Here is a 25689-nt window from a genome sequence, read left to right on the forward strand (position 1 = left end):
CACTGTGGGAACACCACACTCAGGTTAGGGCAGCCGGGAGGGCTTCCAGGTGGAGAGAACACCTGAGCGGGGGTTTAAAAAGACACAGAAGCAAGTCAGGCAAGAAGGAGATGGAAGGGAATTCTGGGGAGAGAAAGTGACATGTGCAAAGTCAGAAGCAAGCAGTGAGAGGACACATGTCATTCATTCGTTCATCCATTCGGCAGATACTTATTAGGTGTTTACTACATGCAAGACACAAGGGGAAAAAAAGCTAATACTTATAAGTGCTTACTATGTGCCAGGCTCTAAAGTACTTCACAGATAGTAGTCATTTGGTTCTACAATCTGTAAGATTGGTATTACTGCTACCCATTTTACAGATGAGGAAATGGAGGTGTTCAAGAAATAAGCAGTAATCCAGTACGGCTCAACTACAGGGTTCCAGCAGAGGGAAAGCAGATGAGGCTGGGAGGTGAGAGGGACCGGTTCCTGACAAACCTGCAGACCAATGAAGAAGAGGTCCTGCAGTGCCGGGCTGGTGCATCTTGCCTTGCTGGCTGAACTTGACATTCATGTCAAAGCAGGATATGCAGATGTTTACAGAGAATGGTACTGGCCTATTTCCAAGGCAAGTCCTATTTCTGGGGGCTCAATCACTGTGGCTGGTTTGCAGAAACTCAGCCTCATTCTAATTTTTTGAATTCCCTGTATCTCTGATTCTTTGGATGGTACATGGCTGGGCTTTTGATAAGCCTCTACTTTTCAGAGTTGTAATCCCCCAAACTATAGCATTTTTCCTTCCAACCAGAACAAGCCCAAGATTTCCATTTTGCTATGGTTGACGGAGGGGCTAAAGTAAGAAAACCTGAATTGCTTCTTCCCTCAAAAGGCTGAGCCCAAATCACTCTAACAAGTGAAACCACGCCTGGCAGGCAGGCAGGAGGCAGACAGCCTTGGATCCTTGAGAAAATATGTGACTCAGTGATGTCAGCTCAGATTTCTGAAATAAACACCTTCTTTGCGTGACTCCCTGATGGGTCCTTAAGCCAAGAGCTCTGGCTCCAGATGCAGGATATGCTCTCCACAGCTGGGCTGCTTCAGGCCTCTATAAAAGTAGGGCCACCACCTCATTTCTTTGGTTTGTGAGTTTCTCTCTTTACTTCTAGAAGGAAGGCAGCTTTCTGATTAACCCTCGGAAGAAGGAAGCCTCTTCCACAGGTTCTGGAGACCAGGACATCTCTGGTTGCGCAAACCATCGTTAACAGGGAGAAGTGGGGCCAGAGGTTTGGAGAGGCTTTGCTAGAGTGGATGTGAGCAGAGCAGGTCGGTGGGGTTTGGAGCTCTGGAGCACTTGCATCACCATTCCTCAACTTCTGTCCAACACTCAAGGGCTTGGGGGTCCCAGCTCCCATTTGCTCCCATTGCCCAGAGGCAGAGACAGAAAGAGCAAAACAGAAAGGCTGAACCAACAACTGAAAGACCAAAGAGGAGTCATGGCTCCTTTTAGGTATCCATTAAAACAGCAAAGAGAGATCAGAGAGGCAGTGGTGTAAGAGGACCATGATGGGGACATGTCACACTAGCTGAGCCCCTGGACAAGCATATAGGGAGGTTGCTGTGCTGCCCTGATGCAGGTCCAGTCTGTGAAGCTCTGGGTTGCAACTCACATAGGAGGTTAGGGAATATTTTGCTGATGAAAACCCCCAATTAGATGAATGAGAATCCTTTCCACCCTCAGCCAGACCCTACGTTTCCCAAGTCAGAGTGCAGCTCTAAGCCCCCGTGAGACACTCACAGGGCCACGCAACCTTCTCAGGCCAGCACCCAGCCTCTATGGTGGACACACTTTCTTCCACCCCACGCCAAGCTTGTCATCTGATTACTGCCCAAACCGCAGTGTTAAATCCCCAGGTCTGTCTACTTGTGAGAGGTATGTCCCTACACGTCCCCAGATGGCCTTCCAGCTGTAACCCCACAGAAGGTGAAGTGACCTCCTGGACCATCTGGTATGGGGGATCCTCAAGCCTCACGGGGGAAGGAGGCCTCCTCCCCATCAACTCTTTGGTGGTTTTTAGGGCTGCTGCTCTGTGATGGGGTCTTCAGTCTTCCCAATCCCAGAGAGTCCACTCCACACCACCAGTCCTGGATTGGAAGTGGGCCGCACCCTCGCACTTTCCTCTCTGTGCTGCCCCCCACCTGAGGGCCGGGGTGGGGAGCATGTGCTCAGACGGTGAGAGATGGCTCCTCTACGTAGTCCTAGGGTCTGCACTTTAGCACACGTGACTGTGCTATGCGTGCGTGTCTGTCCAACAAGGGTGTCCACAAACTGAGAGGCAGAGGCGGGGCCAGACAAGCCCATCTGTTCTCACGCTCCATCTTCACCGCACCCTGATCATGGGATCACCCACAGGACTGAGAATCCACTCCTGGGCTCTTGGGCTGAATTCCCAGGCTGAAGCCTGGTATATAGACATAGTATCTGAATGCGCTTGCCCCAAATAATAAAGTCACTGTGCTGTGATAAAAGGGGTGACTTTAATCAGGAGACCACAGGCTGCGAACCTGGTTCTCCCACTCACTCCTTCTGGGGCCTCTGCAAGTTTACTTCTCTGAGTCTCAGTTTCCTCTTTTGTGACTTGGGGATCCTGACAGTCATGCTGTGACTGGCAGCGTTTAGTCCTAAGTATGTGCACAGAGAATGTTTTAGATCTGGCCACTCGGACGGCAGATTCCAAATCAGCCTGCAGCCGTGGGACACATGCTGTCCCCTGCTGACGTCTGTGGGCACTCATGAAGCCTGCCGGTTCCTGCAGCGTTCCCTGTCGTGTGTGTGCTCACCCACAGCCTTACTCTGGGCCACCTGTAACTTGCAGCCTTCTCCTCCCTGCTCCGAAATCCTCCTGTAATCCCAACAAGGCTCGGCGTCTCTCCTGGGGTCTGTCTGGCAGGAGCATTTTCCTCATTCTTGGACAAGGTTTTCTAAGCCAGCCCTCCTTGGATTCTATTTCTTGAACAAAGTCCAAGATAAAATGCAAAACCGAGGCAGGGGGCTGCCCCAACTCCTCACCAGCCCTCCCCCTCTGAGATCCCTGCTGTCCACTCAGCATGTCCCTGGGGTCGATGGGCTGATGACACACCCTCCCCCGCCCACTCATCCATTCTCCCTAGGGATTCCTGGCTAGTGGGCTATTATCAGCAGGGGTCCCTAACAAGACGATTAAGGCTAATTACAAAGAGCCTAATTAACTGGAGGAAACTGGTGCTGGAACAGTATCCAGAGGAAAAATGTTCTGAGCTTCGGTTGCTGGGAAACAGGCTCCGGATGGTGGCGAAATTTGGGGCAATCTATAGCGAATGCAGGCAATTAAAAAGAGACATGGAGGGGTGAGAGAAAGTTTGGGCACAGTATGTTTTAAAGAGGGCCTTTCTGTCTTCCTTTCAAGCTTTTAAAAACTGTTCTTGATGCTGTTGTTATAGCAGTTACATAAGAAAGACACGTTCATTGTAGAAAAAGGAGGACCTGTTTTTACACCAGATCTTCATTTCTGTGAAAGGTTTTCCATGATGGGTGAAGGCTGAGTAATTTTTTTAGGGGTGCAGGAGAACTGGGTAATACCAAAGTTCCCTCTGGAGACCAAAGGCAGGGAGGCCTTGATCAGAATCCAGAACCGAGCTTGTCCACTAAGCCTCTTCTCCACAAGTGCCATGTCAGGCAAAGCAGCAGAGTGAGTATTAACTCCGTTCCTGCCCTTCAGGGGATCACTCCCCAGCTAGCGACATGGGCTAAGAATGCCTGTGAGATGACTTCACAGCTGCGCTTCTTGCAAAGGATTCTCTGGAGAACGTAATTCTGTCTCTTCACCAAACTGGGGCAGCTTCCAAGACAGAGACCAGGCCTCCCCCCCACTGAACGGGTATATTCCCTTCAGGTCTCTCCCATCTCCGGAGTCAGGTCAGGGCTCAGGACCCAGTGAGTGCTTGGCTGTGGTGGGGGCCCATAGTAGCCTCCGCTGAACCCTTGCCAAGACTCCCAGGGCCAGGTGTGACACCCCTTCACTCCACGCCCATCTGCAGGAACGACCGGCTCAACGGAAAAACCAAGGACGCCGGAAGCCCTCTGAGCACAGCCAGGCATCCCTGTCACCCTGACAGCCCCACACTCAAGCCTTCCCCACCCCACCCAACCGCTGACCGGGAGCCACTGCAAACAACCGCTGCCACTCATGGGCGGAGGGTGCGGAGAGAGGGCTGGACCGGGCACCTTGGTGTGAATTAGAGAGCCTGGGGGCCACTGCGACAGCCCCCTTCCTCTGAGGATCTTCACAGGGCTCTTCTGGGCTTGCCAAGCTGCCCCCAGATCTGGGCAAGCTGCCCACCTACACTGATGTCTGTCCTGGGCCCCAGCACTGGTCGCTCTTTCTTTTTCTCACTGAACTGCTTGGGATGGGATGGGATGGGATGGGATGGGGTGGAAGGGCAGGTCAGGAGGGAAGTGATTTTCACAGGCTCCTGTCTCTGTCTCCCCCCAATTCACAGTCTGCACCCCTGAACCCAGTCTTGCCACCTTCCCTCCAGGGCACAGGCCGGGGAGGTCTGACCTCTCTCTAGACAACTGGGAGCCTGGGGTGCAATTCCAGGGCCGGAGTCGGGTGGGAGTGACACTGGCCACAGCCGCAGAGCTGGAAGCAAAGGAGATTTCAGAAGACAGTGTCCCGGCGAGGCTGGACCTGAGCTGACAGTCCTGCTGGAGAGCAACCCAACAGGGCTTGGCACAAAGGCCAAGGCAGGACGGGGCCACGGGGGTGGGATTCACAGACACCTGGAACCAATCAGAGGGTGGGGCAGTGAAAAGGAGGGCAGAAGGGGGTCGCGGCTGGTAGCTGGGACACGTGACGGGGGTAGACTCTGTGGCCTCCTCTGTGGTCTGGAAGGGAACCACCAAGGGGATGGAGTCAGGCCAGACTTCAGAGATCTGTGACCTTTGTCCTTTGTGCTCATAATTCTAGAAGATTCTCTGGGGCCCAGTCTGTGATCACTTCCTGGAGAAGACAGATGACTGGCAGACCTGGGCGAGCACGCTTTTCTTGGGGACACACAGCTAATGGGACACCAACCCTTCACACCTGACAGCCCCACCTCTCTTGTCTCCAAGGGTCAAAAGGACTCTGGAAGCAGCAAGAGTGCTTCCTGGTCTGCTTGTAGGGGAAGGGTGCAAGGGATGGGCAAAGGATTTCCCAGGAACCCCCAACCCCCAAAGATCAATGAATTTTAGCAGAGTTTAGGGCCTTCTAGTTTCAAAGCTTTTAGTACTATTTTAAGGTTGTTGTTTGGTGTTGTTTGGTTTCTAGCCCATAGCTTTCCCACCTTTTTTATGTCATGACACACACTAAAAAGATCACAATACCTGCTTGGCATGCTGGGAAGAACTGGAGGGGATTTGGGGACCAGACGAGGCTGCTCACAGCTGGAGCTGAGCAGCCCAGAGGCGCCGGCCACCCCAGTTGCCCCGGGGGCCGAGGGCAACCACAGCAGATGCTAGGGAAGTCTCCCCGCTAAGCAGAGAAGCCTGACCCAGGCTCCAGGAGGCTGGACGGCCCGTCAGGGTTTAATGGGCAGCAGATGACGCTGGGAATTAAGAGGATTGAATTGTTTCCATGGCAGATTAGAGAGAACTCCCACATCTTCTACCCACACTTGGGGCAGACACCAAGCAGGAAATGATGGAGACAATATTAAGAAACTGGCTCCTTGAGGCCACGGGGTTACGTGATGGATTTCTTATCCAATGTGTCCATTCTGTGCTTGCCTAGTGCCAGCAGCAGCCTGTGTGCCGGGAGCGATCCACAGGCAGGCATCCCGGGCTTGCTGTGCTCAGGTGAGTGGCTTCTGAGGCCTTTCCACCCTGTGATGACAGGCAAGAGGGCCAACTCGGGAGAGGAGCCCGTTCTGCAAGGCAGACGGTGGTGGGGTCACAGGGAGCCCCTGAGAACACGCCGGAACCTGCAGAACAGCCCTCACCTGAGGCCACATCTGGCCGCCTGGACCGAGGACTGGAAAAGGTATTTACTGGGTCCCCAAGGCCACTGAAGTACTTAGCACCCATCTACGCAGGGTCCCCCCAGGCACCAGGGACACCTTCAAATGATTAACAACCAAGGGGCATTGGAGGATCCAGCCCTCTCTGAAACAGAGAACGCAGGCAGGTTCGTGGAGACCCCCAGAACGGACAGGGCTACTAGTTAACGGAAATACAAACGCTGACTTCAACTTCATTGTCACCGCAGGCTCCCCAGACTGTTTCATTCTCTCTTCACGAGTCTCACTACATTCAACTCTCCAAGGTGTGTCCTCCTTCCCTCGTATTGGTGATGCCATTGTTAATCCACCCCCTCCTAAGAGAGACTCGTATGTATATGTACGTGTACGTGTACGTGTACATGTATCTGTGTATGCACACGTATACATGTGCATGTACACGTCTTTCTCCTGCCATTAGTGATCTGTCATTTAATAACTGCCTACCCCTCAGACTCCAAACTGCACAGGACAGGACCCTGTCTACATCTGTCACCGTCACTTCCTCATCTTAGTGCTCAGCACAGTTTCCCGTACATACGAAGTGCTCACTAATTGTTCAACCAATGAATAATAAAGCTACTAGACTGTGCCAGGCATTGGGTTCCATATACTCTCTCCAATTGTCACAAAATCCTGCAAGGGATGGAGTATGAGCCCCACTTTACAGGTGAGGAAACCAAGGCTGCAGAAGGCCACGGGTTGCAGGCAAGATGTGAACCCACGTCTACTGATCCCAAAACCCAGGGGCCGCTGCGTGCTGTTGCCTCTGTGGCTCTTCCTCCGGGTGCACCGATCTCACTGCTGTACATGCGGGCCTTGTCCCCTGTCGCGCAGCTCTTGGCACACCCATGAGGGGCAGGAGCCCAGACAGACAAATGCCCAACAGAGACCAGCCAGCAGACACAGCTGCCCCACCACCTACGCCCCAGAGGCCTTGAGAGCACAAGCGGCGCTGAGGACAGAACGGGTGCTATCTGTTATTAAAAGGGGACACAACCAACACGCAGACAGCCTGCTCTCAGGAAGCAAGGGGGGGCACAGGGCTCCGGGCAACCTACCGGCATAGTGGTAATTTGCTAAAGGGTGACATTTTAACCTGACTGGCTTCCGCAGCAGCAGCATTTCCAGAGCAGCCTGCAGACGCACGGGAGAGAAAAGGCAAGAGTCAGTCACGGGGCTTGTGTCCTCAGAAGACCATCTGCCTAACAGGGAAAACGAGCTAGCATTGCAGGGCCTGGGGTTGGGGGGCTGGAAGGAAAATCAGAGGAGACTCCCCGATCTGGGGGTCTTCCTTCTGGTCAGCACCCAACAGGACTCGTCATTCTAATACCTCCTCCGCCCATGCCTGCAGCCAGCTGGTCTTGTCAGAAAAACACAGGTAGCAGCCAAAACCCCACTCCTTCCTTGGTGAGGGCCCCAGCTTCAGAGATATGGTGGAGACTCCTCTGTTTGGAGGCTGAGTCTCTGAGGAAATGAGTGGGTGATTTGGAACTGTTTTTTGCAGAAAAATCACATGTTTCATTACAACTGAACATCAACAGCTGTATTAGTAATAACTGTACTACACATTGTCCTTCCAGGGAGCCTTGCTAAATAACCCTTTCAAACCTACATCCTTCAGCCTCACTGACTTTGTTAAAAAAGTGGTGCAGGTGGAGTTGAGCTGTGGATGGTTTGGGGATCCCAAATCTTGCTACTCCAAGTGTCGTCCATGGGCCAGCAGCACGGGTATCCCCTGGGAGCAGGTTAGAAATGCAGCACCCTGGGCCCCACCTCCAGAGTGGCTGAATAAGAGCCTGCATTTTAACAAGACTCCCTAGGTGATGTGCGAGCACGTTAACAGTTTGAGAAGCACGGCTCTGCAGCACTGATCTTAAAAGGTCAAGGAGAGTTCTCCAATGTTCTAGAGAACCCTTGAAGGGTATCAGTAATCTCATGAGAAGGTAGTATTGGGACATTTGTTTACTTTCACATTTTCATAAAATCAAAAAAGCAGGAGGTTAGCTCTGGTATAAGAATCATGTATTTACTAAAGGGGAAGCTGAGGCTAGTGACGAAGTGCTCCAGCCAGGGGTCCAGGTTGAGCAGGCAAATGGTCAGCTCTGATTCTGGGAAAAGGGCACCAAAGTTCTGGTTTGGGGATGCCAGGGAACTGTGCCAAAAGTGGAAGAATGACACCAGATGGTGCACAGCGAACATTTCACTTTGGTTAGGGGAGCAAACGGTTCTATGAACGTCAAACTGTGGCTGATTTCCAGGTAGGGAGGAATGACGAGCAGAGTATGACAGGCTATTTTAGGCCAAGTCTTGCTTCGGGAAGGCCTTCTACTTCCATCACTGCAGACCTGTTTCCTGACGTGAATTACAAGACTGCTGAAAAGAAGTTCTAGTTTCCCAAAACAGATAGATGTTGCCATCATTACTACTTAGGAACAGATGTGTAAACAGAAATCCAACTGGAGGTTTTCTGCAGGCTTTCAAATCCTGGCCTACTCTTTGAGATAAGGAACATGGGAGGCACACCAACTGGTCATCATCTTAAGAGTTGGTTGTGGGGGGCATGAAACAACACAGAAACTTGGTAAAATACTTTTCAGAATTCCGACATGAAGCATATGAACTGGGAAGCCTCCTTTTCACAGTTCCTTACCATCACATCACCTTTGGCCTCGAAGAGAGAGTGCAAAGCAAATTCAGAATTGGTCCCTCCACCTGGCAACGCACTTGAACAGCACAAATTCAGGAGATTCTCCACTGTTGGGAACAAAGAGAGGCCACTGCATCAGAGAGAGCTCAGGGTCACCGGGAAGACAAACTGATCCTGGAGCCAGAGGCCCCCGGGAGAGAATCCAGCCCTTCCTGCCCAGTTCTTCCCATGCTGCCAATACCTCTTTGCTGGAAGTCGTGGTTTTCCAGCTCTGGCCAGGGCTTCCATACCAGTGTGGCCTTGTGTGTGTCCTGGGCCAGGGCAGAGACATCCTGGAGTTCTGGGATCTCCGCTTGGAATCTCAAGCCAATGTTGATGCGTCTTTAATCACAAGAAGAAAAACAACAGTGTGGTCTTCAATTTGAGACCAAGGGCAACTGTCAGGGACTTGAAAAAGAAGGAAACCAGTTCCTTCTGCAAGAAGAATGCAGGGGCATTTCCTCACAGTGTGATCTGAAGATTCCAGGCATGGCCTTTCCACTGGGATAAGGAACAGCTTTAAGACTGGGGAGAGATGCTGTGGGGAGCAAGGGAGAAGCCTACCTGGGGCTTCAAAGCTCCCTATAACTGGGAGAGGGAGGGTCCTAATTCCAAGGGAACAGCTGCCCAGAGCACGGCCGAGGGTACCGCTTAACCCAATGGGACAAATACAAAGTGCTTATTCCATTTTTTAGCCCTTTCAGACCACTTTCACATAAATGATCCCATCTGAACCTCACCAAGACCTGTGATGTAAGCAAGGCGGTGATAATTATTCCTACTCAATAGATGAGTTAACTAAAGCTTAGAAAGGTTAACTTGATCAAGATCAAATAACAAAACGGTGCTGGAACCAGGTTTCCCGATTCCTGACTCAATCTACTCACCACTCTACCATCTGGCCTCTTCTGTGCTTATCCATGAAAATAACCAGCTTTCTCTTCCATTATACCCCCCAACTCAAGTACTCAACAAGGCCACTTGGAGGATCAGCCAAGAGTCTTAGGGAGGGGTTGGGGGATCAAGGGCATTTGGATGGAGCCTCGTGGAGAGATAGGCACCCTGAGACAGATGTCTCAATGTCACTGGGGATGTGAAGGCATGTGGCCCCAACCAAACTGGCTCATGAAGCCACAGATGGGGACGCCTGGTTCTCCAAACACAGGGTCCTTGCTTTTAATGTGTTTAGTCTTTAGAAAAAGCCTTGAAATACTGGCAGTTACAGGGAAACAACAGTACTCAAGAAATACCACGATCCTACATTTTCTACAACTTCTTGCCCAGTGGTCACTCTGATCCCAGAAGCACTAGCTACACTTCTCAGAGCTCCCCAGCCCTTTTCTAGGCTGAGCCTTCTGTTCTAAAGAATAATTGGCTTTTCCTTACGGTTCGACATCAACGGTCTGCTCTCCAGGCCCTGGGGTGACTGTCACGTTGCTGCCATCGATGCTGTCTGAAGCACAAAAACCAGGGGTCACTGGTCAACAGAGAAGGGTACTGAAGAAACTAAATGAGCAGTTACCTAAACAGTCATGACAGGGCCCCTCTCCTACCCAACCCATGGCGGAGTTACCCCAGCAGTCTCTGAGGACTTGGATGGAATGTGGAGCAATGTGGCTTAGCATTTCTCCACTTCTCACACAGGGTAAGGAGTGGCCAGCTGCCCCACTCTGGTCTGCTAAGCTTTTATTTATTTATTTTAAAAATTATTTAAAAATAATTTTTGGCTGTGTGCTCAGGGCCCGTGAGAGCCTAGTTCCTCGACCGGGGATTGAACCCAGGCCCTCCGCAGTGAAAGTGTGGAGTCCTAAGCGCTGGGCCACTAGGGAATTCCCCTGTTAATTTGTCTTATTTCTATGAAACTATTCTTGCTCCAGAAAGAGATCCTGGCTACAGGCCTCTCCTGCTCGATCTTTTTTTTTTTTTAATAAATTTATTATTTATTTTTATTTTTAGCTGCATTGGATCTTCCCTGTGGTGCATGTGCTTTCCTAGTTGCGGTGAGCTGGGGCCATTCTTCGATGAAGTGCGTAGGCGGTGGCTTCTCTTGTTGCGGAGCACGGGCTCTAGGCCCGCGGGCTTCAGTAGTTGTGGCACACGGGCTCAGTAGTTGTGGGTCGCAGGCTCTAGAGCGCAGGCTCAGTAGTTGTAGCGCACGGGCTTAGGCGCTCCGCGGCATGTGAGATCTTCCCGGCCCTCGGCTCGAACCTGTGTCCCCTGCATTGGCAGGCGGATTCTTAAGCACTGCGCCACCAGAGGAGCCCTCCTGCTTGATCTTTACACAGCATACTAAAACGTGAAGGTGTGGCCTTGCATATAATCCCATTTGTACATCTACTTAGTACATTTATTTTGGGTGTCTTACACGGTTATCCACAGCACACTTCAACTGTTTTTCCTTATCCCAAAGAAACTCTGATTATCGCTCTACGCGTTACTCTCCGCGGCTAGACTGTGTTTCCCCTGAGAAGAAGTATTCTTTCTAGCACCTAGCCCACTGCCTGGTATACAGAGTCGAGCCACCGCCAAGGTCTGTGGAAAACGAGACGACAGAATGGGAGGCCTCCTGGGGCAGCACCCAGCACAGTCGGGGTGCCGCCCCCCGAGGTTGCGGAGGCGGGGACAGGGGCAACTCACTGGGGCGGCAGAGCAGCACGCGAGGCGTGGGCGTCAGGGGCGTGAGGGGCAGCTGCGGATGCGCACTGGCGCCATGGCCGGAGATGAGCACGTTGCTGAAGAGCCCCGAACCCTGGCGCACCGGGCTGAGCATGGGCGGGGGCGTGTAGGGGGGCAGCTCGTGGGAGGGGTCGAGGAGCAGGTGGTCGCCCAGGACGCGCGGGGAGCGCAGCTGGCTCTGGTACAGGGTGGCGCCGGAGTGTGAGGCGGCGAGGTTGGGGGCGTAGGAGGGCGGCGGCGGGATGAAGAGCGGCTCCGGCCGGTGCCGGAACTTCTTCTTCTCCGGCGCGGTCTTGAGGGCTTCCTCGGCTTTGGCCAAGCCTGGCTGATGCTTCTTGGGAATTTCCTACAACGGGAAGAATGATCCGATTCAAATACTTGGGCTTTTCCCACAGGCCCTTTCCACAGGTTGAGGGAAGGGGGACTGCTGTCCTAACGGGGACCCCTCCTCCCTTCCACTTGTCTGACCCCAGCATCCTCCGCCTTCAGAAACGGCCACATCCACCTCAGATGAAGCGAGATCTGGTGGCTTGATTAGGGAGAAAACTTTGGTTTTGGAGGAAATCCCTCATGTCTGGAGAGGGATGGGGGTGGTAGGAATAGTGGGTGGGCAAGAAAGAATAAATTCACATTCTTTATTGCTTATCACTGCATTCCCATCTGGTGAGTGGAATCCAGCTGAGTGGGCCCTTTAATTCCCCACTGCTCCCCGGGGACAGACATCGGGGACAGATAACACATGTTCTGAGAAGGCGACAGAAGAATCTATTCAGGGAAGCTGGGCAGAGGCTGTGGGGCAGGAAGAGGGGGTCAGGCCTTGGCCAAGGCTCCCAGGGCCAGTGACCCACACTGGGCTCTTCTTCAAGGTAACCTTAGGGTTGAGGAGAGCCATCCCGGATCTTTGAGGCCCGTCTCATGTGCTCTCCTAGAAGTGGATCTGGTGAACCGCCCCCCCCTCACCACCCCTCATTACTGCTCCCAGCAGTGGTGGCTTATCTGTGGCAAACCCTTCTCATAGGTTGGTTTCCTGTCAGCAGTGTTAGTTTATTTTATTCCAGCAGAACCAAGCATCTTCTGGAAGGAAGATCTGCCACATGGATACAGATATACTAATAAGTAAACACACGCACGGAAAGAGATAAGCAGGGCATGCCAAAGCCAAACACAAACAGACTTGGTTGTGTGCCAGCATCAGCCCAGAAAAACCGAGAGCTGGGTGTGGCTGGAGAGGCAGCTGTGCGGTTGGGAGGGGCTGTGAGGATACCTGCAGAAAAGTTCTGGGCAGTCTGTGGTCCCCTCCCAGGCCCTGCAGGCCAGTGCTTGTCACAGCTGTGGTCCCTGGCAATCCCTGTGCCCAGGGTGGCGCCTGAGTAGGAGGCAGCAGGGGGTGATGGGAATGGTCATGTGACCAGCCTCCTCCAGGCCATGTGACCTGCCCCAGTCACCCCTCAGCTCTGGGCTCCTCTCCCTCAGGGCCCCTTCTGCTGCCTTCAGCACTTCAGGCTGCCCCTCCTGTCTCTCCCTCAGCTTCATCGGCTTCTGGGGTGCCGTCCCAGCCCCTAGGAGGGGAGTCTAGGGAAGCAGAAAGGTGAGGAAAGGGGAAGGGGCAGCGGGGTCCTCCAGGCCCCCAGGGGGCTCTCCTTAGGTCAGAGAGCCCCAACCTGCTTTCTTTCCCCACCAGAGGGCTCCTCACCACCTGAGGCTGAGGTGGAGAGAGGGGACTGAGGAATGGGAAGAAGGTGCACGTGCCCCCCAACTTGGGGAGCAATCCTGACACTTCACACCCGGTTCTTGGGTAACTGACGGGGTCACCTGAGGACCCCGAGTGACTTCAACCCTGCACTGGAATCCAGACCTGTGACCACAGGGCCAAAGGTCCCTTTCGGGCGTTCTCTACTTGAGCCTCTGGGTTCTGTTACAACAGCTCTAAACTGGGACTTTCCAATCCTCCAGGCAAGGCTCTGAGACCCTGGGCCAGGGAAGGCCCCCGGAATATCAGACCTGGATGTCACTTGGGAGGAAGCATTTACAGAGTTCCAGCCAAGCTGGAGACAGGGCCAAGCGCTGAGAGGTTTTAAAGGCTCCCCAGAGAGGTGACAGTCACTGAGGAGGCCAACACCACCCCTGCCCCCCAACCCCAGATCAGGGAGAAACTGAAGTTCTGAGAGGGGAAGGGTCTCGGCTGTCTGCATCCCAGATGGCTAGGAGCAGAGTGGGGATTAAAACACAGGGCTCCTACTTGGACATTTTGATTTCTTTATATTAAGTGTCAGGACCTTGCTCACACTTACTCAAGTCCTACCTACATGCTTCCATTTCGGCTTATCTCCTCACAGTATCTCTCTCACCCTTCCCACAAAACCAAGTTCACCTCTGCCTTCAGAACCCTACTTGGAACTCCCCTCGTGATGGTCTTCTAAGCAAACTCACATCAAACTTCCCTTGCCTCATCCCAGTCCCTAATGACCTTAGATCCCCAGGTATATTCCCCGCCAGCCACACGCAGGGCATTGCTGCCTTGCTCTGTCTTGAATTTGGGCGGGGCTGCTGCCTGGGGCTCTGACCCCTGTGTGACTACAACCTTACTTTCTCCAGCTTCAGGCTGAGAGTTTCCAAAGGGTAGAAACAGCATCCCTCCCACCAAATGAGGAACTTCCCTGGGCAAAGAGGGGGCTTGGCTGTGTCGTTTCATCTCTCTGCCTGTTGCTGGCCCCCAAGACCTGCCAGCTGATGAGAATCCTCACCTCCAGAGGTTCTCCATCTGTCTTTCCTCTTCTGAGCCCTGATATTACATAGAAAACCAAAAAGGCTCTTTCTGGATTTTTCTAGTTCTCTTAATTATCCTGCCTATCCCTATTCTGGCCCAACCCCACTCGTGCCTCCTGGAATCCCAGCAGCTACCTATTCTGTGAGGACAAATGTGACTCAGCACACTACTCTGTGGGGAGGGGACAAATCTGATGTAGTGAATCACATGGGTTACAGACTCCCCAGGGGAGGGGAGGAGGGAGGGAGAGAGGGGGAGAGGGAGAGAGAGAGACAGAGAGAGAGAGAGAGAGAGAGCGAGGGAGAGAGAGGGAAGGAGAGTGAGAGAGATCTCTGTCCCAGAGCCAAGCTAAGCTGCTTGGGTGAAGCACTCGGAACTTGAGAAAGAGAAGAACAGTGAATAAGAAACACAAATCTCTTTGCTTTCTTGAGACTGGGGGGCGGGTGTCTCAGGGGAATTACTTTGGGACTCTTAATGAATCTGGTCCTCTGAGGGTATTTATTTACACAGGGGTGATACTGAAAATATTAAGCATCTGGTAAGGCTGACTGACCATCAGAATGGATGCCAGCGCTACTGCCTGGAGGACCTGCTGTGCCAGGGGTTGCCTCTTTGGTTGCTGGATTTGGGGAGGTCTGGAGATCCTGGGGGAGGGGCCAGGACCCTGGGCAGTAGCTATTTATTATCTGGGACAGTACTTCCATATTTTAATAACTGTGATCACCAGCTGAGTTATCACCTCTGTTTAATCTAGGAACATCTTCGGGTCTCTCAGAATCTAACCCAGACCATTAGCCTGGTAGAGTGCCAGGTATTTACTGGGTGGCACGCAGTGCGGACACGGATGGGATTCCCAAGGTGGCCGTAGAGGCCAAGCCACGTCTGAGCTCAGGCCAGTGGCCCTGGCAGAGCTGTCCCCATCTCCAAGAAAGCAAAGGGATGTCCCCACCCCAGGCAGGCAGGGCAGAGCAGCAACTCACAGCAGGCGGGTGGGGGGCAGCCCCTTGGGGTGAGTGTGGGGGAGAGAGGGTCATCCTCACGAGCACGGGCATCTCGTCGTCCGACATCGAGCTGGCTGGCTTGTCTCTGGCTGAGGGGGCGGCAGCGACGCTGTTGGCGAAGCCCTGAGAGGTGGGCTTGGGCGGGAGAAGCTTGACAGGGACAGACACGGGCATGACCATAGGCGTGAGGCTTTCCGCCTCGGGTGGGAGCTGCGGTGGTGGCGGAGGCGGAGGCGGCAGTGGCGGCTGAGGCGGAGGCGCCGGGGCCTTCTCTCCTTCCTCCTACACAGACAATAAAGGCTTTGATCCTGGGCTGAGAGCAGCTCTCATGGGGGGGGGGGATGCACTTTGCTCTTCCTGAAATGTTTCTGGACATCATGCGTGGGTGACAGAGAACCGCTGCAGGGTGGTTTCCTTCCTGCCAGTCTGAGTCCCTCGGCTCCAGTGATGCCCGTCGGCAATGGACAAGGCACTTGATTTTCTACATTAAAAAATCTTGACCGTGTATCACTTGTACATTAAAGCAAATAGTGAAGAAAAATTTTTGTGTGGCTGTCATTGCTTTTAAAGAAAAGGACATGGACTTATAATCAGACCAAAAAAAAAAAAACCACATAAGCTCTTGTGCAGGACCTTTTAATTCTATGGGCCTCAGTTTACTCATCTGTCAAATGGAGGAAAAGCTCTTTTAACTGGCATGGTTGGGAGACGGAGTGACCTGGGTCACATCAAAGTTTTTGGTGAACAGAGAGTTAATCCCATAGACTTAAATTAAGATTAACAGCATTCAAAGAATTGAGAAAGTTCTTTGAATTTTAATCTAACTCTAAAACTGCATGGGTAGTTCACCACGAGGGTATCCTACCTGGATAATCCTAAGGGCATTTAAAGGTCTTCGGACGCTAGAGTCTACCACTAGTGCCCTGGTGAACAGAAAATGCTGGCTGGGAGCCCGATGGTCACACTAGCTTTCCCTGGCCATTGACTATGGATCTGGAAGGCCCAAGGGACCCTGGTCTTGAGTACTTCAAGCAGCAGAAGTTAAAAACAATATTGCATCTACATGTTTTCTTTGCTGTCTTCTCCAGGAGCTGGAGAGGCTGGGATCCCCTAAAAGGATTTCTACCACCTCAGTTCTGGACTCTTGTTCATGAAGCCAGTGGAAGCGGAGACTGTGTGACCTGGCTGGCTCCCAGCGTCAAAACTTGAGTACTTCTGTTAGGGAACGACTATGCCTCCTCAGGTTCCCCGAGTGGGGCTCACATCACTCTCTGATGGCAGCAAAGCAAAGCAAGCAGCACATGGCCTGGGAAGGACCGGGGGCTGACTCCTGCTCACCTGTTTGAGGCTGGGGGAGGCCCTCATCCCCCCGTGGGACCGCATGTGGCCGTTCAGGGCAGGCAGACTCTTGAACTCCTTCAGGCAGATGGAGCATGTCAGCTTGTTCTTGGCATCAAACTGCTCCCCAAACACTCCTTTTGGTTGGCCACTGCTCAAGGGTAGGACCAAGTGGAGAGGACACACACATTGATGAAGGGAAACAGTGACTCATCACAAGACCTCACACCCCACAATGAACCCATTTCATTCATCCAGAGCTCCCATGGCCATGGCCCTACTTGTATCACCCCAATTCCCTTCAGAGAACTAAGCCCAATTTGCAGATGGAAAACTGAGGCTCAAGAGTAGGAAAGGGCGTGCTCAAGATCATGCAAGAGTTGAACCAAACATCTTTCTTCATTCCAGGCCTTCAGATGCTGGGTTTTTTCCCACCTCTGGCTTATGACCCTTCTAGAATCGGCTTCAGCTCTCCTCTTCCAGAAGTCTTCCCTTAGAGACATGGGTCTCGGTCTTCTGGTTCAGCCTCCAGGTTGCATGTCTTAGTTTGTAAGGTTCTGGCTAAGTCTTTATTTACCAAACCCATGAGGGGAGGAAACAAGACTGTACTATTCACTGGGGCATCCTCATAGCTTAGTTCCATGCCTAGTACACAGTAGGTACTAAATAAATACTCACTGAATGGACAGAGGGCAGAACATGGGCTTTGGAGTCCATCCCAGCATCCCTACTTTCTTAATGTGCAACCTTAAGCTCTCTGAGCCTCAGTTTTCTCATTTGTAAAATAATAATGATAATGATAGTTAACAGTGGTTGAGTGCTTACTATGTGCTAGGCACATGGTAATCATACCAACCCTCATTGAGCTACTTTTATTACATATGATATAGAGAGTAATAATAAGCACTCAAAAACAATAGCTGCTATTATTATTCTTATAAATTTCTTTGAGGAATTGACTTTGAATTTGGAAATGAATCATGAGACAATTCAGGGAAACCTTCCAGTCTCCCAAAATGCCAACAAGCCTCCATGCATCCATCCTACCTTGAGTCAGGGGACCCTGGCTGGGCTCTGCCATCAGGTAGGTGCATCTGTTTTGAGCCATGCAGGACACCGGAAGAAAGAAGAAAAAAAACAAATGTATTTCTGATGGGAGGAGTCCTTGAGCAGCGGGAACTCCAGGGCCTGCACACTTCTAGGATTCTTTCTGCTCTCTGCCTCACGCTGACCGGGCTCACAGATACACACGCCCTTGCCCTTCTACACCTGAGGCTTCCAGACTTCTTTCCCCTGATGTTCCCTGGCTTGGGGCCACGCCCCCTCACGGAGCCCCGCCAGCCACAAGCCCACCGGGACTCAATCCCCCACCTCCTTCCTTCCTGTTCTCCCTCTCCACCAACTCTGTACACAGACAGGCTCCATTCCCGAATGGAGGGCTGGACGACACAGCCTCACGCTGGGAGACCTCAGCTTTGGCCATGTCATCTTATTCTTATATTCACAAAGTCTCTCAGTTACTACAGGCCTGAGTCCTAAACAAAACAGCGTCAAGGGGACTTCATGCCTGGTCTTCAACCTTCATCGGAGCCCTCTCTCCATCTACCCCAATCCTATTCAAGGTGCCCTCCTCCCCCGACCCTGTTGTCACTTGAGTGTAGCACTTGGGACACGCCAAGGCCTGAACGGTGCCCAGGACACAGTAGGCAGTTTTGTGATCAAATACATTTTGGAAATAATCAAGGGTTAATGACCGTCACCCTCAGGCTGAATCTGGCCTGCAGACATGGTTTGCTTGGCTGGACTGTTTTAAAAAATCCTAAGAATGTCATTAGATGGGACATCTGCTCTCTAGCCCACACAGTCCTTATTATCTCATCCCAGGCCGTTTTGCTTATTGACTTTACCTGCCTGGATCCTGTGGGCAGCTAAGGTTTTCACCTCTGCAACTATGCAAGTTATCCCCTTGGGGAGATGTGCAGTGCACATGAGCATATTAAAGGCTCTGAGAAGCCCAGCAGCACTGCAACCTGTTTCACTTTAAGAAACCCCAAATTCGTTTATCCAGAGAACCCATTCCCCTCCTCCCAGCAATATCCATTCAACATTCTACGGAACTCCTATTCTGGGCATTAGACTTTGAGAAATGCTATCATAATGTGGTCTCCCTCCCAAAGGGGGAACGATTTCATAGGAAATTCCCTAAGGATTTTTCAGACTTAAGGGGCACCAGACACGGTGGTGGTCCCTGGGCACCTGATCAGGCCTTGACCGTTACATACATCATTCAGGACCTGATATGGTGTATTGGCCATCTCCTTAGTGAGACTGTAAGCTCTATGGGCAAAGGACTGAGTCAAAATTGCTTTTGTATTCCACAGCATCTGGTTAACGTTTGTGGAATAAATAAAGAACAGAAGTGTTGGAGGGGTTTGGAGAGCGGACTGGGCACTGCATAGACTCAGCTCTGGCTGGCCCATGGGCACACTGAGACACCAGGAGAAACAGCCACTGTGAGAATACCTGGGGCCACACGGCACTGGGGGACGGCTGCTGGTGCTGAGGCCCCATGTTGTTGAGGTGGATGCCACTGGGGGACAGGAGCGGCCGGTGGGGGAGCGCACTGCTGACCCTGTTCAGGTCCGAGCTTGCCGGGTCACCCATTCCTGTATCTGGAGGCCCCAGGTCCCCGTGGGAGCTCAGCATGGCCTGGGCCTGCCTGTCGCTTGGATAAGCCTTGGGCTGACCGTCCTCAGGCTGCTGGTGCTGGGGCAGGTGGCTCTGCTGGTACATGGGGTGGCCGTAGGGCTGCTGGGGCTCCTGGTAGTAGTACTGGGGCACGGAGCCCAGCTGAATCAGCTGGACAGCGTGCGCCTGCTCCGGGGTGTACTGGTGGGGGTCCCTGTGATAAGAAGGGGGCTGCAGGTGCATCTGTGGTTGCCGCGACTCTGGCAAATGCTGTATCATGGGTGAGGACTGGTAATACTGAGGTATCTGCATCGAACCCTGCCGCTGCTGCAGCTGCTGGGGCTGCGCTGGGCGAATCTGCTGCTGCTGCTGCTGCGGCTGCATTTCTTGCACTGACATCCGCGGCTGCCCGGCTTGCTGCTGTTGTTGCTGCGGGTAATACTGGTGCTGCTGCAGCTGCTGCATGTGCTGGGACAGCATCTGGGGGGACTGCAGTGACTGTCCTCCCTGCACTGGCATCTGGGCCAGTGGCTGCTGGTAGTCATAATACGGGTGCCCTTGGCTTGGGTGCGGCCCAACCTGAAGAGCTGGTTTGGACAGCCCGCCAGTGAAACCCGGGTGAGGCTGCTGGGGCACCTGCTGGTAGCGGGAAGGGAGAGCCGGTGCTGGGGTCTCCATGGGCTTCTGGGACAGCAACTGGCGGAGGGCGCTTTCAGGGGCTCCGTCCATCACCGCTGACTGGGTGTGCAGCACCTGGGCCATGTTGTTGACCTGAATTCGCAGGTTTTGGTTGGCAAACACCTGGGTGAAAGAGTCTAGCTTGTGCAGGACACCGCTGGTGAGCTTCTGGGTCCGGATCTCGCTGGCCTGGGAGTAGGTGTACTGGTAGCCATCGGTGGGCTCTGCCTGGGCTGGAGACCCCCACATCATGTTCGAGTTGGTCAGGTTGCCACGTAGCTGGACATGGTTTCCAGGCCCTGCATGGCCTGCCCACCCTCCCTGCCTTGAGGAGTCCGCTTGGCCAAGTGTTTTGGAGCCGACAGGCAAGCCCAGACCATCCCGAGTGTCTTGAGGGAAGTGGGGGGAGATGGGTGATGCCTGAGGGGCATCCATTCCAGCCCCGGGGACTGTATTCCCATAGTTGTGGTTCAGCCCACCGTGGACGCCAAGTGGTGGCTGTTGGTAGAAAAGGTTCTCACCACCGTGGGCCACGTGATTGGTCTTGTACAGTTGCTGATCCCCCATGGTGCCTGCCTTGATCATGAACGTCCAGCCACAAAACCATAAAAAAAGATCAGTGACACAAACCCGAAAGGACTGAAACCCTGAGAAGCAGAGAGAAAGCGTCCACACTACTCCACGGCTGACATGTCCATGACTGTGGCTGGAGCCAGGTGTTCCTGTTGGCCTCTACCACGCATGTGCAGGGCGGGGGGTTTTACATCCTCACCCGGGCTGAGGTACGGACCAAACACCACCGTGGTGAAGAGATACTGCTCACACCTGCAAGACGAGATGCAAAGGACAGGAAAGGATTTACTTGGATGTTTTGCAATGAGCAACTGTATCTACCACAACCCATTATGGAAATGAACACAAAACAGGAGCCTGGATTAGAAATAGCCAGTTTCATACATGTCACTCTTTTACACTGATTCTGCAGATCCTGACCCCCATGTGAGATATGAACTCTCTTACTTTCAAGCCATTGCTCAACGGCTCATTAGTTCATTGATACGTTAATTCATTGTTTTGCTCACTGATTAATTCATCCATTCTTCTGGAACCCTGCTACTGAAAGCCCAGCACTATTCTAGGTCCTGTAGGGGATATAAAGAAGTTTAAGACATTCATTAATCAATTCATCTGGTCAAAAAATTCTTATTAGACATAGACATCTACCAAGTGTAAGGCACAACGCTAGGAAATCATTAAGACATGGGCCATCTCTCAAGGAGCTTACAGTTAGAAAAGGCAATTGGCCACATGAATAACTACAGTACAAGGAGGAAAGAGACGCATGTAATAAAATGGTAAAAAATAACAGATAAGGAACTCATAGTCTGGAGAGTGTATTTCTAGCAGAAGAACAGAACCGGAAACAGTTTCAAGGAAAAGCAGTACACGTGTCAGTACACAGCTACCTGCTTCCTTGGGGTCCCTGGTCAGGGAAACATCTGTGCACAGTGCTGACCAGCTGGTCGGAAGTGTATGATGTGGCCTGACTCAAAATAATAGGCTGAGCCAATCAGATTCCCTCTCTTAGAAACATGAACTAGGAAATTTTGAGTGACTGGTCTAGTCTGATTTGAAGCCATACAGGTTCCTCTGTGAACTTCAAACTGGGGTATGTCAACCCCAGGGAGTACATGAAGACTTTCCAAGCACTATACACACACATTCAAAGCTTTAAGAGAATCAATTTCCAGATCCTCAACTTCCATAAAAACCCTTTTCTAGAACTGATGGGTGACAGAATTGCAGGACATTTGGTCCTGTCCAAAACATCCATAAGACATTGGTTCCATAAGATATTTGGTCCACGTCAAGAGGTCCCTGAAATTTGGTCTTATCCAAAATGTCCATAAAGCATATTTGGTCCATGCCAAATGGTTTTGGACAGGACCAGATGTCTGCTAACCAGTGACAGAGGTGCTACACCTGCTCTTTCACAACAGCCCTCCTCCTTTACAAAAGAAAGACAAACTTCTTACTCATCCCATCCCAAATCTTAACTGGGCTTATGCCCCAGGGATAACTCCCCCAGCCACCACACGAGAGGGCACAGAACATTGAAAGTGAGCAACACTAATAAATAAGTAGTAAATCTTCTTTGCAAGCTGGGTGGTTTCCAATTCTTTTTTTCATTAGGAAGGCCTAATAGAAGTAATTAAAATATAATTGTTAGTGATATATCACTATGTGATTTCTGGTACATAACTCAGAAGCAGATCAAGAACTGAGTAGACCCTGCTTTAATAAAACCTGTATTTTTATCTATTAGTTTATGTGAATGAGGGTTTTTCAGTGTTTACATCTATATAAATGAAAAATGGAAATACAATCGACACTGATCCTTGTCTCATATCTCATGCAACAAATAGTATTCTTCCATGGATAAATAAAAAAACAGAAGAGATAACCTGGCACCAGCAAGATTCTATCTCTGGACCTGGGTGATAACTGCATGGGTGTGCTCCCTCTGTAATAACCTGAGCTGTACACTCAGACCTCGTCACATACATGCATGTATGTTATATGTCAATAAAAAAATTACTTAGCCAAAACATGGAAACAGCCTAAATGCCCATCAACAGATGAATGGATAAAGAAGATGTGGTACATATATACAATGGAATATTACTCAGCCATAAAAAAGCACAACATAATGCCATTTGCAGCAACATGGATACAACTAGGGATTATCATACTTAGTGAAGGAAGTCAGAAAGAGAAAGACAAACACCATATGATATCCCTTATATGTGGAATCTAAAATATGGCACAAATGAACCTATCTACAAAACAGAAACGGACTCACAGACATACAGGTCAGACTTGTGGTTGCCAAGGGGGGAGGCGGGGAGAGAGAGGGATGGACTGGGAATTTGGGGTTGGTAGATGCAAACTATTACATTGAGAGTGGATAAACAGCAAGGTCCTACTGTATAGCCCAGGGAACTATATCCAATCTCCTGGGATAAACCATAATGGAAAAGAATATTTTAAAAAGAATGTATATGTGTGTAAAACTGAGTCACTCTGCTGTACAGCAGAGATTGGCAAAACACTGTAAATCAACTATACTTCAAACAAACAAACAAACAACCCAAAAAACTCCAAAAAGCAAACAAAAGAACAATGTATTTACATGGAAAAAAATTACTTTGAAAAGTCGCCAGCATCACCACCTAACGTACATTTTCAACATAATTTTAGTTTTTATGTTTATTAATTATTTATCCAAATTAGAATATATTTTATGTTGTTTTGATTGCCTGCATACTATTAATAATCATAATTATATATCAAACACGAAGAAAATTTTAGTATTTAGAACTTTCTGATTTCAGGAAATTTAAAAAGTTTTAACTTCATATGAAATTGTTACAGAGAAATGTGACAGGGAAACGACAGAGCTTTAAGCACAAAAACATATTACATATATTACATTAGGGTAAAATTCCACAGGGGAAGTGAAACAGAAGTAAAATTTCAAGGAGAAAAAGGAACACTGACTATTAACGAAGCGTGTGCTCATGCGTTTTTAAAATGGATGATGGTGGGTGTCAAATTCCTATGGTGTTTAGATTCCACTGGATACATTTAAAACAGTGATGTAATCGTTTTACTTAAAAATATCAATGTTTACAATGTACTGGAAATTGCATCTTTGGCAGACGTATGATAAAAAATGTAGATGTAAACTTAAAAATGTGTGAGAGGGTAAATGGTTTTACAAAATCCTTTTATGGGGGATTTTAAGCAGATAGTTTGAAGACCCCTGCAGTAGGCCCCCTCCAACCGGGAGCAAGCCTGAGTTAGTCTCCGTCCCTTTTGGAATGACAAGAGAAGGAAATGGACAAATTCAGGGTGGGGGATTTGGTTTGGTGGAATGAATGGTGGAACAAGGGAAGCAGTGGGACGGGACAAAGGTTGGCCAAAGATGGCTGGGGACAAAGGTTGGCCAAAGATGGCTGGAGCAGATCCTGAAGGTGAAGTGATGTGGTGAGCCTTGAGGACTCCCAGTGACCAATCCCAGCTCAGAGGGTCTGAGCTCCTGATCGGCTGCCTACTCCACAGCTCCACTTTCAGGTTCAAAGCAAACTCATTATCACATCCCCTAAACGGATGCTCCTCCATAGTCTCGCCCTCGATTCTTCCCTGTCTCTTAACCAACCACCACAACCCAGCAATTCACTTCCTAACGTTTTCTTAACTCCACCCATTTTTCTCTGGTTCCACTACTATCACCCTAGTCCAAGACACTGTATCTACCTTCTGCACTCTTCCAACAGCCTTCTGATTGGTCTCCCTGATTTCAGTCTTGTTCATTCTCCAGACAGCAGCAGCAGAATAAACTTTTCCAAACATAACTCTGCCCCCATCAACCCACTGTTTAAAACCCTTTCATGGCATCTTAGCAATCTTAGGTTAAAGACCAAAATCATTAACAAGGCCGACAGGGCTCCACGGGGTTTGTTCCCAGCCTCACGATGTACCCCTCTTCTCCTTGTTCTCCAACACCTCCCCATCCCCACCCCCAGCCACTGTGGTCTCTCAGTTCCTTGAACCTGCCAAGCTGCTTCCTACAACAGGACCTTTGCACATGCTGGTCCCCCAATTTGGAGAGCGTTCCCCTTCCCCACTCCAACTCCTCATCCAGCCAAGTCCTGGGCAACCTTCAGCTCTCAGCCCAAACTATACTTTCTTGGAAAGTCTATCCTGACACCCACTCCTAAGGCTACATCAGGGTCATTTCTTTTATGTTCTCATAAAACCATATTTCTTTCCTTCAGACCACTCTTCTCAGCCTGTAATTGTACTTCCACCAGTGTAATTATTTGATAAATGTATCTTTCTTTTACTAGGGCAGGGACCAAGTCTGTTGTGACCTATGATTCTATTCTCCAAATCTACCATAATTCCCAGTATATGGTAGGCCCTTTGATAAGAATTTGTTGATGGAGTGGTAATGTTGTTGAATGAATGAATCAATAAATGAAACATATAATAATGATCAAGTGTCCCAATAAATTGATATACAGAAAAAGATATTAAGTGTAGGTTGAGCAGATATTAAATTCTCATGAAGAATAGCTTGATTTTACCTGGGTCCTGATGGACAAATAGGGTTTACAGAGGTGAGGGGACCAGGAAGGGTATTTCAGCTGAGGGAACAGCATGCACTAAGGCATGGAGTCAGGTGCAGGGGTCCATGCTGGGGACCATGTCCTTGTCAGGAACTCACCGATGATCAGGCTGAATTTGTATGGTCAGGGATAAATTGTGAGGCCTTAAAATGATGTCCAGCAGTGTTATCCTGTGGGTATTAGGCCAGGCCGCCTGGCTTAAACCTTGCCACTTAACCTTCCTCGAGAGCTTTGCACCAAGTCACTTCCCCCAGGAAGAATTACTTGTTGAAACTCATCAAACTCTGACCATGATCTGATTCTGTGTTCCTCCATCATGCCCCTGTGGGGGGAATGGAAGCTAGATAACTTTACTTCTGTTGACCTGTCTGCTTTGTTGTGTTCCCAAACTGCAGGGTGAGAGGGATTACTTTGTGTTGTGAGCTACAGGAATCTATTCTTTATTTGTTCATATTTTCAGAACTGGGAATGTAGTTTATTTATGAAGAACCCTAGAAAGTAGGGAACCCTAGGAAGTCAGAGGGGGGCTCCCAAAGTGTGGTTCCCAGGTCAGCAGCATATAACATCACCTGGGAACTTGTTGTAAATGCTGATTCTTGA

At 50.6% G+C, this 25689-nt stretch overlaps 1 protein-coding gene across 16 annotated transcripts in view; it reads right to left on the reverse strand.

The window, feature by feature from the left end:
• Positions 1 to 25689, reverse strand: part of TRERF1 (transcriptional regulating factor 1) — a 200189-nt gene that overhangs the window by 20556 nt on the left and 153944 nt on the right. For 12 of the 16 annotated variants that reach the window (XM_057555068.1, XM_057555073.1, XM_057555065.1 and 9 more), the window contains 9 exons: positions 19052 to 20719; positions 17576 to 17622; positions 16529 to 16679; positions 15170 to 15472; positions 11384 to 11768; positions 10133 to 10199; positions 8949 to 9088; positions 8711 to 8814; positions 7119 to 7194 (listed from right to left, as the gene is read on the reverse strand). In XM_057555068.1, coding sequence (XP_057411051.1) covers positions 7119 to 7194; positions 8711 to 8814; positions 8949 to 9088; positions 10133 to 10199; positions 11384 to 11768; positions 15170 to 15472; positions 16529 to 16679; positions 17576 to 17622; positions 19052 to 20479 — 2701 coding nt within the window. In that variant the 5' untranslated portion in view covers positions 20480 to 20719. The remainder of the gene's footprint in view (positions 1 to 7118; positions 7195 to 8710; positions 8815 to 8948; positions 9089 to 10132; positions 10200 to 11383; positions 11769 to 15169; positions 15473 to 16528; positions 16680 to 17575; positions 17623 to 19051; positions 20720 to 25689) is intronic. The other 4 variants (XM_057555076.1, XM_057555075.1, XM_057555078.1 and 1 more) reach the window with 2 other exon arrangements.

The sequence above is a fragment of the Balaenoptera acutorostrata genome, chromosome 10 (genome assembly GCF_949987535.1).
Source record: "Balaenoptera acutorostrata chromosome 10, mBalAcu1.1, whole genome shotgun sequence".
Classification (NCBI taxonomy): Eukaryota; Metazoa; Chordata; class Mammalia; order Artiodactyla; family Balaenopteridae; genus Balaenoptera; species Balaenoptera acutorostrata.